Source organism: Kryptolebias marmoratus, linkage group LG11 (assembly GCF_001649575.2).
Source record: "Kryptolebias marmoratus isolate JLee-2015 linkage group LG11, ASM164957v2, whole genome shotgun sequence".
NCBI lineage: Eukaryota > Metazoa > Chordata > Actinopteri > Cyprinodontiformes > Rivulidae > Kryptolebias > Kryptolebias marmoratus.
The window spans coordinates 8,044,564-8,063,382 of NC_051440.1; the positions used below are offsets into that span (position 1 = coordinate 8,044,564).

Here is an 18,819-nt window from a genome sequence, read left to right on the forward strand (position 1 = left end):
CTGAAGGCGATTTCGGACGTTTGCCCAAAGCGCCACCTAGTGGACGGTGCGTGAAGCGCGCGAGAAATGCGCGGGAAGTGCGCAAGAGCGTAGAGGGCAGTCGCCAGGGTTCCCGCGGTCGCAATAGGCCGAAGCGGCGCTGAGCTGCGAGGGCCGTCCAACGCTGCTCGCAGCTTTAATTCTTGATTGTTTCAGTTTATTTTGATCTTATTCTTAGTTTCTCTAGCTGATCAAAGTCTGTCTCGCCTTCATGCTGCTTCCTTTCTGTCCCCACAGCTGGATACCTCATGGGTCAAAGATGATGCCTGTTGACCTAAGGGTGCATGGAGGTCAAAGGTCAAGCTTACAGGTACAAGCTTTGTTAAAAACTTGTCTCTGCTTCTACATTTGACCCTGTTGTTTCCTCCACCAAGGAAGTTTTGTTTCCAGTTGTGTCCGTTGGTTGGTTTGTCTGTCTTTTAGCAAAGATCAGGTAAATACTAACAAACAGATTTCAATGAAATGTTCAGGAAATGTTGGAGTTGTTACAAAAAACAATAGATTACATTTAGGTGGTGATCCAGATTATGATCCAGATTGCACTATTTTTTTAATTACACTGTTTGCACTCTCTGGGTGTTTCTAGTTTTCACTCTATATTCATCTCGTTATTTTGAGGGGAAAAGCTTGTTTCCTTTAGATATAATCTCATCACCTTGCTGTCTCAAGAAAGCAGGTTTGTTTTCTCGAGACAATGTAAAACTTAACTTGTGATCTCAAAAATCACCTTGAAATTAATAACAGCAGATAATTCTGTTCTCGGCTTCCATACTGAGCACAGACAAATGCCAAAGTATGATAATGCTCCTTTCTGTACACAGAGGTAAGTCACTTTCATTAACAAGTTCCTTCACTGGTGTTAAGAAGAGGACCAGGTCCCTTTGTGGCCCACAGGGAATTCCTCTCTCTGCTTGACCCAACAACACAAACGTGGCAAGACGAGCTTTGTTGAGCTTCAAAGGAAGTGACCTGCACCCCCTACAACAAGATTAACACTGAATACGACCTTGCAGCCACTTCAATTTCCTTCATCTATTAACTCGGAGGTCAGTTCCTGCTGCTGTTTCTTGTTAAGACCCAAACATTGCTTTGAGGTGGCGAGGAAGAGGCTGGAAGGCACAGACAGATGTTCCCACTGAGATTAAGCAAACCTGACTCCGAGCTGGCAATGGCCTGACTCTTATTTTGAATATATTATCTGTTAAGATAAGATAAAGCAGTAATGGGGGGGATCTTTGTTGTTTGGGGGTAACCATTTGGTTCCGACGTGGGGTGGGGGGAATTCACACTTTTGAATGGAGGCTAACAGGAAGCCAAACATACTGTAGCAGCAGACTTCAGAGGGTCTGTTTACTGATTATATATTTGTTACACTTTTCATATTTAGAACTTCAGTACAATACCAAAAAAAAAAAATACTTTTAAAGACTTGTTTTCTACACTTCAAGTACTACTTTTGTTTGATTCTGCTTACTCATTACTCATCACAAAAAATCTTTGAATTTTGGCAATCATCACAGTAAGGAAAGTCAACACACACACACACACATATGTATTACAAAAGTATAGTTTGGTACTATATTGTAACTGCAGAATAAATAATAATATATTGTTTAACCACAAAGAAAGAAACAGCTAAACTGATGGCCTAGCATCCCTTGAAGGAATGCACATCTCCCTCCATCTCTCATGCCAGAGTTTTAGGCTGAGATCATCTTATGCTAAAAAATGAGAGTTATCGCTGTTTTGGTGCGGATATGATAAGCTTGATTTCACGGCATGTTGCCAAGTCTTTCGTGCAATCTGTTAGTGCTCAGAGTATATGTTGTAAATGACTCTCAGCTACAGCCACATAAAATTTTAGCCCAATGTCTGTAGAATTGACTGAGTTATAGCCATTTTATTTTTGTGTTTTCTAATCTCAATACGCTGCGGCAGCCATCTTGAATTGAATTGCCTCTAAAAGTTAATGAATTGTAGATGTACCTGCAGTGAGTACTTGCACAGAGTTTCAATAAAATCCTTCCAGTGGTTCTTGAGATATTTTGCTAACAGACAAACAGGGCCAGCAGTTAATGCAAAAGCTTAAAGCCCACATCTTGCACAATGTGTAGCACTCAGAGTATATGTTGGAGAGCACTCTCAGCTACTACCACACCCCAAGGTTTTAGCTCAATATCTGTCAAATTGACTCAGTTATAGCCATTTTTGTGTTTTTTAAAGTCAGCTGGCTGTGGTGGCCATCTTGAATCAGGTCGATTCCAAGAGTAAAATCTGTTCATTAACACACATAGACACACACACACACAGACACAGCCAATAACATTATTGCATCCCGTTATTAAGAATTTAACGTGACACTCGTCTCTCTCAGCAGTTCTGCAGTTGTAATAACAACGAGGCTGTAAAAGGAGATGAATGGAGACAAGTGACAAACGTATGACTTTAGCTTCGAAAAAGGGAGCTTATGAGCAAAGAGTTATTATCACCGAGCCTGAGATGGATCGGAGAGTAAAGACAGAGGGAGGTGTTTTTCACAGAGCAGTTATCCATTTATAACTGTCATGTACTTGTGGGTTTTCCCGTGTGTCTGCGGTGAGACGATATGGAGCTTAGGGTGATGTTACTTGACTGGCTAGGCGGCTGCTGGAGACATATGGCTCTGATTAGAGGATCATTTAACCTCTCTTTGTCACAGTGCCCAGAGTCAGTAGACTGATTGAATTTGCAGAGGGCCTGAGATGGTACAAAATGTTTATAATGCAGTCTAGCAATTATTTCTGCACTTCTTGCCAAGTCTGGCAAGTCTGGTCTCTGTGTGTGTGTGTGTCCACGGTTGTTTATACCCTCCTCAGAGTCCATGATCACGTTGGCTGACACATACCTTTTTCTCCCAGCTGGTGGCACAGTTACAAAAAGCTCTAACTTATTACCTTTAATGAGGAAAAATAGGTTTAGTTGTGGGCCCCGCGGGGGGCCTGGGACACAACTACGCAGAGAGCAGGAGGGTGCGAGGGCATAATCTTCAAAGTGCAACAAGCTCAAATATATTTGTTTAAAGCTGGCTTTTCCGTGAAAGGATTTGGACGTTTCGCTTCCATATCATTTTAAAAAATGGTATCTGAGCTTCGTTTGCTTCCAAGGGTTACAGTCTGGATGCAGCCACAACACATTTTTTAAAATAGCCCCAAACCAGCTCCAGATGTTAACTAATCACTACATTCATTAGCCACAGAAAGAAAAAGTCGACTCTGCCATTGATGGAGGAGACAATTTCCATGTGTGCACACATACTTCACGGCACAGTGGCAAGAAAGACACTTGCAATATTGACCAAGAAAAAAAAAAAAAAAACAACATTCTGCAGGCAAGATTTAGAGGACTAGTTCAGCGGTTCAGAAGCCAGTTTTTGTGGAAAGATTATGAACAGTTAATATCTTACCTGTTGTAGGTAGCTTATTGAATCTCAGTTAGGAGAAATAGAGTTTAATTCTGATTGAAATGATGAGCTAATGGCTCAGTGAACTGCTACACTTTTGCATGAGAAAGTTTGTTTCAGTTTTCTCCGTGCTCTGTGTTATGTGACTGATGCCACAGCTAAGGATGCTAACTACTGATAACTATTTGACAAAACATCACTTCAAAAATGATCAGATTACTCCTTTTAAGACAGCAGCAATCCTTTTTGGTCTCGGCTCCGGCTGGACTAGATGTTAGCTTGCCAGTCTTGTCAGAATTAAACTCTATTTCTTCAAACTGAGGCTGTTCTACAACAGGTAAGATACTGACTGCACTCTTAAGACAACCTCAATGTCAAGACTTTTAAAGCAGTTCATGCAAACACTATTTTATGAATCTTCACCCCATGCTCATTTTACACTAATAATTCCTGCAAAATAAATAAATAAATAAAAATACTATGACATTCCTGCTGGAAGAACCCGAGGCTGCACCAGAAGTGCTCCAGCTAGCTTGCTGCTTGCAGATAATCAGAGAACTCTAAATAACCGGGTAATGTGGTGTTAACGGCAATGTGAAGGTTAATGAAATAGCGTTTGCATGACCTGCTATGGAATTTGGGGACTAAAGCTGTGTTGAGACAGCAGCAATTATAGCCGTGGGAACGCGTTTCAATTGGGTGGTGCTGTGAGGAAGTCTGAATTAGGCTGAGAGTTTGTATGAGCCTAAACACCAACAGAAAACACATCACAGTACCAAACATATGCAGTGAGATGCACACTAGCAGCAGTTGTTTTCTTATCTGAATATGGACATTAAAACATCATGCAGCGTATTTTGGACACCCGATATGTATAAAATCGCAATCGTGACCTAATGCTAATCTGCTCACCTTTTTGTGGGCTTTATGCAGTTGTAACATTTTTGCCCACAGATGTCAGAAAGGCTGTGTGCACCAACATAAATGTAGCATTTAAAACATCGAGGCGAGAAAAAAAACCATTTGATTTCTGTTTGTTCCAACTTTACAGAGAGACCAAGTGTTTGCATGTACGCCAAAGGGTTTGAGAACAGTCTAATTGAATTTGGGGGTGTTTTTTCCCCAGGTGTTTTAGGCATCTTTAGGGTGACTAGGTGGCATCTGGACGTGCACGTCCTCTGGCATCCACCAGGGGGTGCTGCAGCGCTTCTGCACCCCTACTTCCCAGGCCTCGTCAGCGGCCCCCGTTGGTTCTGGTCCTGCTCGGTCAGTCTGAGTAATCTACAACAGGTGAGATATTAACTGTTTATAACCCTTCCACAATGCCCCACTTTAAAGAAAAGCTGAAGTTTAAAAAAAAAAAAAAGCGTTAGTGGAAATGTGTCAACAGAATTCAATTTATTCATTTTTAATCTTTTTTTCTGGTGAGTAAATCCACTGAAGAGTTTTAGGACCACTGTGACACTTTTTCCTCTCCCAGAATTTGGAGATTAAAGTCATAATTTTGACTTTTTCCCCCCCTCAAGATCCTAACTTTAAACTCAGAATTTAAAAAAAAAAAGGACAGAATTCCCTTTTTTTTCTACAGTGGCCCCAATCCGCTTCCGTACTCTTCAGTATAAAGGAGTTTGCAATGTTTGCACTTTGATATGATAAAAAAAAAACAAAAAAAAAACCCAGAACCTCCACCCCACCCCTCTGTAGATGAGCACCGTGGGTGTGTGGCCCCTGCCCCGCCCGCCCCTTCAGACGCCCCTGCAGCTCCATCACATCCACTTCTCCTCCTCGCGCTCGCTCTTCGCACTTTTATTGCAGCGCTGTGCTGTTCGCTCACACAAACACACGCACACACACTGACACACACCCCGCCGAACCACCAGCATCGAGCGGACTCCTTGTTTTTCCTCCCTCTCTCCATCCAGCTGCTACAGCTGCGGCTCCGCTCCTCCGATGGCTGCGCGCGCGCTGCTCCTCTGCTCTCTGCTCGGAGTCCTCCTCGCTCAAGGTGAGACGCGTCTGTGCGGACTTTTTATTTATTTATTTTTTTTAAATTGCGACAAACTTCAGGGGAGGGAGCGTGTGGATTTGATATGGGCGAACAGCACGTGGCTTTATGACTCCCCACGTTTGGGGCTCAAAGGAGGAATCAAAGAGATGGAGAGAAATAAGACGACTAGCTGGGACATGATTAAAGCAGTTGGCTTGAAAGAGCTGCAGGCCTGCATGGAGATGATATCATGCAGACGCAACTCTGGTGTTTTATGACATGCAATATGATATAATTCCCATATTTTAGGAGTCTAGACTGAAAGAGCACTAACCGGAAAGAAGCAGCCTGTGAAAAAGTCCACTTTGCCACCCATAGCCTTGATTTACCTGGATCCGTTAGGTGGGGAAGTGAGAGGTTGGAGCTCAGAGAAGCAAAGGTGTTGAAAATCAGCTCCACGTGAGTTGTCTCTACTCTCTGCTTTCTGCCCTGCAAGTCAACGGACATGCTGTGTCAAAAGAAAAAAAGGAAAAACTGTCTTCAGCTTCTGCTCCAGACAGATAGGTGCCATTTAGGTTTGATCGCCCACAGCTGGGCCACCAGAGAGTAAGATCTGACCACACACAGAGGGGGGGGTAGTTTGCTTTAAGATGCTGTTTTCCTGACCCTCACATGGCCTTCAGGTCAAATTGACCCAAAGTTACAAGGGCTTATCTCTCTCTCTTTTGAGGGCTTGTGCCACAGGTGAAAGTTTTATTTCAGCTTGGCCAATACTTAAATCATCAAGTGCCTTTCATACATAACTGTCAGACTCTGATCATCTTACGACGAGAGATGCTGACGTATGTGTTGTGAATGACTCCCACCCACTGCCACAGTGAATTCGAGATCAGTATCTGAGGAACTGACTGAACCATAGCCAGTGCTGTGTTGGGTAATGTTGATTAGCTGTGCTGGCCCTCTTGAACATGGCTGACTCCAAAAGTTAATCAGATGTAAACGCACATCCGGTCATTCCTTTCTGGAAGTTTCTTTCAAATCTGTCCACTGGTTCATGAGGTATTTTGCTAACAGACAAGCACGGTGATAGCCAACGGTTAATGCAACAGTTTTAAACAAAGATCTCTCACAGCGAGCGCGTCTCTCAGCCTACAACCACACCGAATTTTACAGCAGCATTTGTAAAACTGATTGAGGTAAAGCCAGTTTTGTATTTTGCAAGGTCAGCTGCCTGTGGCGACCATCTTGCATGGGGTTAACTCCAAAAGCTAATCAGCTGTAGACGTGCGTCCTGCGATTACTATGATTTGCCCAGTGGATCATGAGATATTTTGGCGACAGACAGACACGCGAGCGCACACGAACATTGGCAAAAACGTTATCGTCCCCCCCTCCGACTTGTCGACTTGGCGGGCGATGAGACGGCCTTGAGGGGAGCTTGGCAAAACGTGCCCGCCTCTGCTGGGGCGTGCGGCCCAGTTCAGCTGCTCCGGCGCGCTCCCCGAGCTCTGTTTACATGAGGCGTCTAGACGCAGGCAAAGACACGTGCTGCCCTGCCGAGACGGAATGGCCCTGTCGACCAGCGGCTCCGTCCAAACCCTAACTGAGCCCTCTCAGTCAGGTTGATGAGTCACGGAGACGGGGGAGTGTGGAAGCCAGGACAGGGCTGCGCCTGGTTTACTTCTTCTGATAAAGCAGTTTTAGGCCCGTGTGCTCTGTCGGTTTGGCCCCGCGGAGCAGCAGACGGTGGGGAATGACTCAGTCGTGCTTTAAAGGTTAGTATTTATCAGCAGAAAGCTGCTGTAGAGGGAAGGCAGGAAGCAGGAGGACAATGTGATCATATGTTGCTGCTATGAAGCAACATGCAATCTTTGCTCTGGTGGAAAACAACACTTTTTTTTGGAATTCCGAGGAAATCTGTAAAAGCCGACTTTCTAGTCTCAACACAAACTGGCAAAAATATCCAAATATTTACGGCTATAAAAGACAAAGTTAAGTTGGCTGCCACAGCCAATCAACTTTAGCAAACATAAAAAGGACTATAACTTTACAGATACTGAGATACAAATCAGTGTGGTAGTAGCTGAAAGTCATCCCCAACCCAGTGACGAAGGCTGTCACATCTTGGACGATCTTACAGATCATGCATGATGTCGTTTACACAGTTTGACCCAAACTATAACGCGTCCCTTCTCAGCATAAGCTGATCTTAACATAAAACTTCGGCATGGAAGGCGGCGGGCGATATGCACTCGTTCAAGGAATGCCAGATCTTTACTTGTTAATGTATTTAAAAAACAAATAAAGTATTTAGTATTTAGTTATCAGGTTTTTGTAGGCAGTTTATTGTTAGTTTCACCAGGAGGTCTGACTGATCCCATTCAGACCCAGACAGTCTTTAAAGGGGGTCATCCTGGTTAACTCGTAAAACCACGTCTGATTTTAAAAGCTGCTACTTGGTTTATGGGTCAGAGGATGTTCCAGAGCTGCAGTAGTCAACAGAAGTTCAGCTAATCTTGCTGACATCCTCCATTCTGCCAAATTAGTCATCAGTCTGGCAGCAGTTTTTTTTTTTTTTTTTGCACCGTTACTGACTGAGTCTTTGTTTTCTAAAACCAATTTTAAACCGGGCAAAAGTGAGAACGCTGAGTGCTGTTTCCTGAAGAAGCTGAAACTGAGTTGTTAAAGCCGAAAGAAGCAGAGCACATGCTAAAAACTGAAATGTACCAAAACACTAACTAAAAGTAAGTAAACACTAGATAGGCGTTTAAAGAAGCAAAACACAAGCTAAAAGCAGGTAAAGGTTAACTGAAGTCTTAAGGGTAGCAAAAACTTCGCTGAAAGCTAAAAGTAGCATAAGAAGAAAAAATAGAGCAAGCGTGCTGGAGCAGATTTCTAAGAGAACCATTTTTTGAAGGAACTGAAGGGATTGCAATGATTTTAAAGGGGAAAAAAGATAAACAAAGTTAAATATTTTCAAAACTATAAAAATGACTAAAGCCAGATGTCATCATCCATCTCCTGATTGATCTGAATTCAGGAGGTGGAGACATATAGGTAAAAGGTTTGGAGAAGTATTTTGAGTAAAATAAATGTACAGAAAAAAAAAGAAGCAGGAAAACAATAGCATAAATGCTTAATCAGCGTTCACCCTGTAATGCAGCTTAGACTTCACGTTACCTCTAATGAACTCTTAGCTAATTGTTCTTGTTAAATCTTGCCAATGCGTAGTTTAAATGTGTAGACCTGGAGCTATAAAAACCTTCCAACCATTCTGAGAAATGAAGCCGTTCTAATTGCAGCACTTTCTCCGTGTCAGTCCAGAGTTTGTCGGTCCAGAGGCTGTTTGTAATGACTGTTTCTGGTTGCGTCTCAGTGCAACTGTTTTGATTTAATAGGGATTATACAGTCGCCCCCTCGCTCCTCCGGGAGAAACCAGCAACTCTATAAAACTTGAGATCTGCTACTCCAGACACTTGTCCTCCCCGGCCTAATCTAACTCATTATCTGAACCTGCTCTCTCCTGCCAGACCCCTCACTGCAGAGGCACTGTCCTAAACAAAATGATTTATTCAGGGCATTTCACAACCGCTAGACCCAGTAATTCAGTGAACCAGTTATGAACCAGACCCAGCACGTGTTGTTACTTAGAATCAATAAAATTTATTCTGCAGTCATTTTGTTTTGTCTGTTCTTTCTCTCTCTTTCTCAAGAAAGAGAGAGAAAGAGATATATATATATATATAGAGAGAGAGAGAGAGAGAGAAAGAACTTTGGCACTCTGATCTCGATCCAGGCTGTAGGCAAAAATGGAGAAGAAAACAAGAAGCCTGAGAAGTCTATCTGCCAAAGCTATTTCACGTTTGGCAGATCACACAAACCGCAATGAGTGAATTGATGTGATTGTAACGGCTGACTGTTTACAGAGTCGAGGCATTCCAAACTCTCCAATCCGCATGAGCGAAACACATCAGGGTCACCACAGACCTGGTCCCGCTCCAGGCACAAAAAAAAGTGTCTTTTGTGTCGGCAACAACAAATTCATCAGCCAATGTCTTCATAAAAAATAAAAAAAATACCCCAAAGGGGACTGATGATGATTCTGACATGTATCTGTCTCTCAATCGTGAAATAAAAGACTTCTTTTGTTTGGTATACAGGAAGTTTGACAAAAACAGTGCACCACAGCACTGTTTATTTTGACAGATTAGCTTTTTTTTTTTAAAGCAGAAAAATGTGAGTGATTGTAGATAAGAGATGGATGCGGATATACAGATTTTAGATATTTAAGCCTCATTTGTGGCTTCTGTAAGATTGAAATATTGCTTGGTCTCTTGTTGTAGCACTGAAAGTATATATTACTATTTGTCATTTTACTTTACCATTCAGTAAAATTTTTGGACAAACCTGCATAATCTTCTCCCAGCTACTGTACTGAAACTAGGCTAAATCTGACCTTTAATGTATAGAAAATCTGGACTAAACGGTACATATCACAAACAGTGAGTGGTTTCTTTTCTCACCTGAGCCACCAGTGGCACTTATATTGCTGTTTCAGTGTTGGTATTTTTTCTGGGTTTTTAATTGGTACCTTAGAATCCTCCACTGATTTTCACCCTCTTATCTGAAGTGGAGTTGTGAAGGCAGCAGGTCAAGGAAAGAAGCACATCCTCGGGGATCCAGGGGAGTTCCCATAGGGAATATATATAGTCCCTCCAGCAAGCAGCAAGTTCTGGGTCTTTCCTGGGGTCTCCTTCCAGTAGGGCATGCTCTAAACACCTCCAAGGCAAAATGTCTGATCACATGTCTGAACCACCTCAGCTGACTCTTTTCAGGGTGGAGGAGCAGCAGCTTTACTTTGAGCTCCCCTTGGATGACGGAGCTTATTCCTTTGGTTATAATCCAAGTCTCAATACTACAGATGAGAGTCAGATCATAGATGGACCAGTAAATTCAGAGCTAGGCTCATCTTCTTTACCACCACAGACCACAGCAATGCCCTCAGTGCTGCAGATGAAGCCCCAGTCTGTTGGTCCATCCGTCTATCACTCACGAACAAGACTCCAAGATATTTGAACTCTTTCACTTGAGAATGATACCCATCACTGACCTGGAGGAAGCATTCCATCCATCTCTGATTGAGAACCACATCCTCACATCTAGAGAAGCTGGACTCATACTGTACCGGCCAGTTTACACTTGGCTGTGAACAACTCCAGTGCACACTGAAGGTCATAGCTTGAAGACACCAATAGAAAAACATCATCTGCAAAAAGAAGAGCTGAGGTTCACAAACCAGACTTTCTCATCTCCACGGCTGTGCCTTAAAGAGGCAGCCAAGACAGAATTCAGCCCTCAAATAAAAAAAAAAAATCCAAACAAACACATCTTAGTGTCGAGAATGTGGACACAGCTCTGACTGGATAGCCTAAAAAAGTGCCCTCCCTATACTCCTACAACGCACCTCACAAAACATGTCCTCCTTATAAACTTTGTGAAGGTAAAGACCAGGTTCACTGTTCCTCAGCCGAGGTGACCTAATTGGCAGGTGATGGCAGAGACCAGCTGAATAGTGGTGTTACAAACTGGCTCTTTGGGTGCTGTAGCTTAAAATCTGGGTCTCAAAAGCCATAATGGCGGACTTAAATGTTAAAGACAAAGGTACTAATTGGTGAATCACCCAAAAGTAACATATTTACTTTTTTATGGCCTATTGGCTAAAAGTTCAAATCAAATAATGGTTTTTGCCTGTGTGTGTGTGTGCATACCTGGTTTTTGTTACTTTTTTAAGACCTCTTCTGGGATAATCACCTCCTTTGTCAAGACTGGTAATCCTTTTGGAGACCACAGCCTGGTCCTAATATGGTGGTACATCTTTTTTGGGTTAGGAGTTCAGTTTAGAGTTAAGGTGTGAATTGAGTTTTGGTTAGGAGTAGGGTTAGATATGTACTGCTAATGATTAGGATACAATTAGACTCAGGGTTAGGCTACAGAAATAAATGGAAGTCAATACTATGCAAACTTTTGTGTGCGTTGGTCTATCAATTACCAAAATATGTCATGATCTACTGGACATATTTCAGAATATTTTTAGAAAGTAATCACAACATGTACAACTAAACAGAGTAATTTTGAAGTTTACCTGATTTAAGATGGCTACCACAGCCAAACAACTTATGTAAAATGGTTATAACTCAGTAAAATTTACAGATATTAAGCTAAAAAGTGGTGTGGTGGTAGCTGAGACTGGTACCCACGATATACTCTGAGTGCTAACTGATCACACAAGATCATCGTTTCAAACTGTGCCATGAAGTGTTAAGTCAAGTCTGTCTGTCTGTTAGCAAAACATTTCATGAACCACTGGACAGATTTTAATGAAACTTCCTAATCACTGAATGTACTTCTACAACTCAATAACTTTTGGAGTCTACCCAAAGCAAAATGGCTGGCACAAAAATGGCTAAATTGCAGTCAGTTTTACAGACATTGAGCTAAAAGTGGCACATTGTGATGTTTTTAAGGTCTGGGCAAAATGGCAATAACTCAGTCATTTCTCAACAAAAATGGTCTTCACTCTGGCATGTGATAAGCATTACTTCTGTAATTGTTAGGCCTTTAACCAATCCTGTATTTTTTTTAAATTTTTGGTTTCTTCTAACTTTTAAACTTTAGAACAGAGAAAATATGAAAACACAGATGTCTTTCTTTTAAAAATGACATCAACACGGAATTTACTAACATTAAACTTAGTACTTTTTTATGCCACTAAATCTGTGTAAACCTGTTCAACAGACTTTGTGTTGTGTTCATGTCCGTAGAAGAGCACATCTCATTAGAAGACTGCTGTAAACACGGCCAGAGCTATGGAAATGAGAACAAAGATTGCTTATCCCTTCCTCTCATCTCGGGCTCAACCACATGCAGGTAAGCAGGTGTTTTCAGTTTGCTCTTGGTGATTTAAAACCCCCAGGATTCCAGCGGCAAGTCCACCTGGGAATTATCCAGATTTACAGGTCATTAAAAACTTTAACCTTTTGTTGCAACCTTTCAGTTTCTGTCAGCGCTACATAAGCTTGTGCAGAATTGGCCCCTTGGGTTTTGGCCTTTAGCAGTGAAGGCCTTTATAATGAGGCTGTGTTACCTTGCTCCCATAAAGCTCTGGGCACATTATTCACTTCACATATTAGGAAACGCTAATGGTGATGGGATAGTAACAGCTCTGTTGGTAACCTCAGAAGGTGTTCCGCCACAGGTTCAGGGCCTCGACGTCGGGGAGCTCGTCTCTGAACACTGGAAAGGAAAACACATTTACCATATTGCCAAATTTGTCAAAATTATAGTGTGAGAGGAAAACGAGGTAAGGCCGGGTGTTTGTGCAAGGAGCACGGTGTATTCTGGGATGGAAAAGGGCGAGAGTGTGAGAAAAGTAGCTGTTTTACACCCAAAAAACACCCCAGAGTTTAAATATTACACGGAGGGAGAGGGAGAAGAGAAGACAAAAACAGGGATTTCAACAATTGCTTAAGACTTTAAAAGAAGACTGGAGAAAGAAAACCAGAAGCATGAATGTGGCCTTAAAAGGTTCTGTGGAGGAGGCCTGTGCCCTGACGTAAATTTGAGACCGGCTGCAGTTGATGTGGAAAGAGATTTCTGGTAAGAGCTGATGAAGAGGTTTGTTGAAAAGGAGTAGATGATGCAGCAGCATTTTAGGCACTCTGTCTTGTAAAACTGCAGTGAAACGAATCCAAACCAGACAGAAACAATCAGCCTCTCTTAACTGATTGGCCCGTTGGAACAGCAGAAACCCGATCTGATCTCAGACAGTCAGAAACTGATGTTTTCATTGCAGTGCCTGTCTCCTGTATTATTTTCGACATTTAAACAATTACCTTAGCTTTTTTTTGCTGTAATTTCCATCTGCCGCAAAAGTCTTTTTCCTCTTTTATTAATGGGCTTCTGGCTTTTTACTAATTGCAAATTTTGAAAACCAGTTTGTAGGACGTCTTCGCTGATTTGTGAAGAAACTCCTGAATGATTCTGCCCTGCCAGAGATTAAGTGCAAGCAAACTGTGTTTGCTGGCAGCTTTTAGTCACTAAAGCAGTGGCCAACTTTTCTTCATTCTTGCAGGACAAACATCATTATTACCGTACTGGCTGGTTCTGGTGCTGTTGCTCTCAAATTTAAAGGTACTCATTGCAAAGTCACAAAAACTGGTAAAAAAATAAAAAATAAGAATAAATCTGCACTCATATTGATGGCTAATGTGGCCTTAAATTACAGAATTGTAAGCAAAATTTGTAACTGAATGATGGAAACAGCCAAAGTGAATAAAAATAGGTCAACAAAGATGACATCTATAGAAGAGCTGTTTGGGATGGAGAAGTCTGACAATTTGAATGTATTGGTCTGTATTCACGCTCAGATTTGAGTAAAGTATGCATAATTTTGCAGCATCACCCATCACTAATGGCCACCGCAGTGAAGATCAATCAGGCGACTCAAGTTTCCATTTGTTTTTTTGGCGGATCCACCCAAGTGCTTTATTTACATTGAGTGCGTACCTGCATTTCAGTATTGCATATCATTATAATTGGAAAACTGCTGGAGTAAAACTCTTTCAAACTGCCCCATTTGGTTTAGTTCTGGATAACCTTTTTTATATTTGATTTCATAGTTTGCAATGAGTACCTTTAAGAAAAAGTCCCAGTTCCCCCATGAATACGGAGACATGATCGTAGGCAAATGTCCCACACGGGGCTGAAATATCTGCTCTATCTTAGATGTGAGGCAGCAGAGCCGAGACATCAAGGAGTGTTGTTTGAACCAGTTAAAGTTTGCTGATGGCATCACTGCAAAACACAAAACTTCCAGGAGTTTCCTTTGATCCCACTCGCTCCATAAGCCTCGCCTCGGGATGAATGTAATGGGGTACGCTTTAAGGCAGAGGAGCTTCGCTGTGAGGAGATTGTTGACAGAGCTCACAGTAAATGCACCACCTGGGTCTCTGTGTGTGTGTGTGTGTGTGTGTGTTTTCTGCTGCAGAATAGTGCAGGAGCAGTGCTGTGTTACAGTCCTGGAGGACAACATGTGCACCACTGGTATCAACGTGGCAAAAGACCAAGGAACCTGTGACTCTTTGTTCACCAACACCTGTGAGACCAAGACTACAAAGGTGTGTGTTTTTATGTGTATGTGAACACCAACAAGAGAGAAAATTATATATATATTACCATAAATATCCAAGGCTTGCACAGTCAGCTTTGAAAATAAAATGTTTTGTTGATGAACCCTGATAGTTGTGTACCTTTGCCAATTGTAAAATTGATTTATGTTTAGTTAATTGAAATATTTAGTCCTTTTCATGGCCTATTTGATTCATTCAGCTGAAGATAAACAGCAACAGCTGGCATATTACTTTGTGTCATAATAAATAAATAAATAAATAAAAGATAAGCAATGAAGCATAACTGGTGAGTATAAAGAAAAAAAACGTCATTATTCAAAAGTTTGTAACACTATTTCTGACAGGAATGATTTGAAGTAACTGTCTAGCTGACTCTTGAACACTCTGGTTTATCAAGGACTTTATCGTCAACTCAATCTCTGCAAGGTGCCCAGGTCCAGAGCCTGCAAAACCCAAACCATCACCCCTCCTCCACCTTGCTTGACAGTTGGTATGAGGTGTTCAGTTAGGGTGAAATTGTAGTGTTTGGGTTTCATCCACTTTAATCTCATCTGTCCAAAATACATTTTTCCCGAAGTCTTGTAATTTTAGATGAAACTTCGCTCACCTAAGCCAGGCTGCCGTGTTCTTTCTTCAAATAAGATATGTTTTTTTCCTTCAACACATTCACTACTGTTAACATTTAATAACTAACAGGCCTGTGGAGTTGGAAATGTAGCTTTTAGGCTTTTGCAGTTTCTCTGATGATTACACATTCTAACTTTGGGATACATCTGTTGGGATGACTTCTCCTGGGAGGATCGACGAAAGTCTTAAATGTTTTCCTCTTCACCGTCAAATGATTGACTCCATTTTGTATTCGCCACGTATCTCTTTCCAGATTGACGAGCTGCTTCCCAACGAACGTCGCTGTTTCTGCCTTTTTTAAGAATTGCTTTAACACACGTTCAGATGCGTCAGACGAGTCAACTGTCAAAACGTTTGCTTTTATAGAGCTGCTCACACTTGCTGATGGTCAGTGAATCATTGTGTTTTATCCTCAGCATCTGGCTGCTACTCATCTTATTTTTTTTTGATGGAAGCAGTAAGAACGGACTTTTAATTCTTTAGGATGAATCTTAATTTTGGGTTAATGTTTTTATATGATCAGGTAGGGGTCAGGCAATTTTCCATTATGTTAATAAAAACGCCTTTTAAAGGACAAATTTCCTTTTTGACATGACTCCTCTGTGTGTTTTGTGTGTGTGTGCTGGGTGCAGGATGAGGCATGTCACTCCAGGGAGGAGTGGAGTTTGTTGCTGACAGATAGATTTTAAATCCAGATCTGACTTTTTAAATTTGCCATAGGCTCCTAGCCAGCTGCTATTTATCCTTCCTGCATTTTTATTCTGTCTTAAAACAAACCCCTTTGTTTCACCAACTCTTTCTCAACTCGTTTCGACTTGAAACGCGTTAGACTTCAGGCAGTGGCTTATACCTTAACTCACCCCAGGGATGGTAAATAAAAACCAGAGCGCATTTGTTTCAAAGGTGAGAGCTTCACCCGCCCAAATGTCACGAGAAAGTTGTAAAATTTGATTCTGCTATTGTGCAATGTTTCACTATTATACTATAAAACCAGATATGGTATATTTAGAGTTTGTCTTCATCAGAAGAGTCATTTTCCCACCATACAACAAACAGACAAAACCAAAGAGATTTACAGAGATTAAAGATTAAAGTAATCTTGCACATGACTCATTCAAAACTGCATCACATGATGGTACGAAATAATATATTTATGTTAAGATTTTGTCTCTATGTAAAGTAATAAGCTTTTCCTTTTTTTAAGTCTCAAAGATGTAATGAAGATGCTTATGCTTCTCTGACACTCTGAGATTTTTATTTGTGATTTTAAAACAGACCTAAAACATATCCTTTTTGAACCAAGTTTACACAATTTTCCGAGGTCTTAATGAAATATACCGTGTTTTTACGCACAGGTCAAAATACCAAAGAGTTACAGTACAACAGTTGCTCTTTAAGTGCTCACTTTTGAGCTCCGCGGTATGACTTTTCTCTGCATCTTAAACCCGTAACTCTCCGACAAAAATGGAAATAATGACTAGTATCCTACTTTGTGCAGATATGCTGTGATTGTTGCCTTCTGGGGAAGGAAGCCCATGAGCGGAACATCCCCTGCGACCACAGTCTGTCCGTGGGTTACCAGTGCAGCCTGGTGTTACGGGCCTGCTGCGTGGGTTACTCTTCAGACAATCTGACAGCACGAGCGGAACAGACAGAATGTAGGTAAAAAAAATAAAAAAATACGGGCAGAAATTTCACATTTTTGTGTCAATAAATGCATCTTATTGCAGGAAGAAAGTAAACAAAGTCAGAAAATCTGCACACATGAGAGCCTTAAGCTGGCAAGACTGGAGCTGGTGTGAAACTTAATGAAATTTAATTGGTGTGAAATTTAATTTCCCTTTGGGATTAATAAAGTATTTTTGAATTGAATTGAATTGAAACACAGGGTGGCACTGCCCCCTAGTGGACACATAATTGACTCACATGTAGATTTAACATGTAGAAATGTAGTGAAAACATTCAAAGTAGAAATTTAGCTTTTGATGCATTCATAAATACAAACTCATCAAGTTAAAGTACCACACACTGAGTGTTAAAGCACCTCTTCACATTCTTCCCCAAATATCTCAGACTTAATTTATTTCACAACTTATTAAGTTTATTTATAAAGAAGTCACAAGTCTGCGGTATGATATTCTCTGTTTTTATTCATTCTCTTTGTCACAGTGCCAAACAGGGATGGCACCAATGCAAACGGAGTTAATCCAGTCCTAAGCGATCAGTGCAACGGTAAAGTTGGACAATATTGCAGTTGTGATTTTCCACTTTGAAGTGCTTTCTTTGTAAAAATGCTACAAATCAGCTATTAACATGCTTCTGTCACTTCTAAGGGAAGTGTACCCACCTGTGTGTGGGAAACGACACCTGCGCCTGTTTGAAAGGCTACAAACTCAGACCTGATGAGAGGAGCTGTGACGGTAAGCGGCCCCCCGTCCCTGTGTGACCTTAAGGCATCGGTTTGTTAAAGACACATTATGAGGGAGATGCTAACAGAATTAGGGTGCTCTTCTCTCTCAGATATCAACGAGTGTTTGTTGGGAGCCAGCAACTGTCGGGGTGGCGAGCGCTGCATCAACACCGAGGGCTCCTTCCGCTGCATGAGGGAGGTCAGCTGTGGGACCGGCTATGAACTCACCGAGAACAACAACTGCAAAGGTCAGTCACATCGCCCTTGTTTCTTTAGACACACACCAAACCCAAGACTTGGGGATTTTAATTTTGTCAGTAATTTTGTGTTTGGTGGCGTCTCTGCTGTGATTTCGTTCAGATATTGACGAGTGTGAGACGGGCACCCACAACTGTAACCCACAGTTTGAGTGCCAAAACACCCAGGGCTCATTCCGTTGTCATCCAAAGACAAATTGCGGAGGGGGCTTTATCCGGGACGCACTTGGAAACTGTATCGGTATGTATCAAAATAGCCACATTGTTGGAAGTTTTTTTATCAATCAATCAATCAATCAAAATTTATTTGTATAACACATTTCAGCAGCAAGGCATTTCAAGGTGCTTTTTAATGCACTATTATTGTTGCTGCACCTTCAAATTGCAGATATCAGGGTAAAAAGATAATCACATTAAGCATTTTTATGTGCCGGGCGCAGCATATTAAAGATATATGGATAATAATAAAGATATGATAAGGGCATAATAAAGGTAATGGCTGCTTATTGTTTTTGATAACTGCCTGGCCTTTCATCTAGTACTACTCTGTCTTGCTTAATTTCTTTATATTATTAGAAAATAACAAAACATTTAATTTAATAGTGGTGAAGTTGTTTTTATTTAACAAATGAACATTTTTTCATACCTAAACCACATTGACAATAGTGCCCCTTCAGTGTGGAAGTTTCTAACTGAGAAGAAGACATATGTTGGTAAAAAGAAAGATGGATTTGTCTTTTGGTAACCTGCAGGGTATTATTTGTAGATTTCCAGAGGCAGGAAAAGAAAGCTTTGTAGAGCTGGTTAAGTAAAGTTTAAACATGAAAACACAAAGTTTCAATGCAACTAAAAATTAGGGGGGGGGGGGGGGG

The 18,819-nt window shown here is 41.4% G+C and overlaps 1 protein-coding gene across 2 annotated transcripts in view; it reads left to right on the forward strand.

Annotated features, from left to right (window-relative positions):
* The first annotated feature begins 5,227 nt into the window (after nucleotides 1-5,227).
* The window catches only part of fbln1 (fibulin 1), a 35,842-nt gene continuing 22,250 nt past the window's right edge, over nucleotides 5,228-18,819 (forward strand). For both annotated transcript variants that reach the window (XM_017434251.3, XM_017434252.2), the window contains exons 1-8: nucleotides 5,228-5,483; nucleotides 12,287-12,392; nucleotides 14,512-14,641; nucleotides 16,779-16,938; nucleotides 17,450-17,512; nucleotides 17,614-17,700; nucleotides 17,801-17,938; nucleotides 18,051-18,188. In XM_017434251.3, coding sequence (XP_017289740.1) covers nucleotides 5,429-5,483; nucleotides 12,287-12,392; nucleotides 14,512-14,641; nucleotides 16,779-16,938; nucleotides 17,450-17,512; nucleotides 17,614-17,700; nucleotides 17,801-17,938; nucleotides 18,051-18,188 — 877 coding nt within the window. In that variant the 5' untranslated portion in view covers nucleotides 5,228-5,428. The remainder of the gene's footprint in view (nucleotides 5,484-12,286; nucleotides 12,393-14,511; nucleotides 14,642-16,778; nucleotides 16,939-17,449; nucleotides 17,513-17,613; nucleotides 17,701-17,800; nucleotides 17,939-18,050; nucleotides 18,189-18,819) is intronic.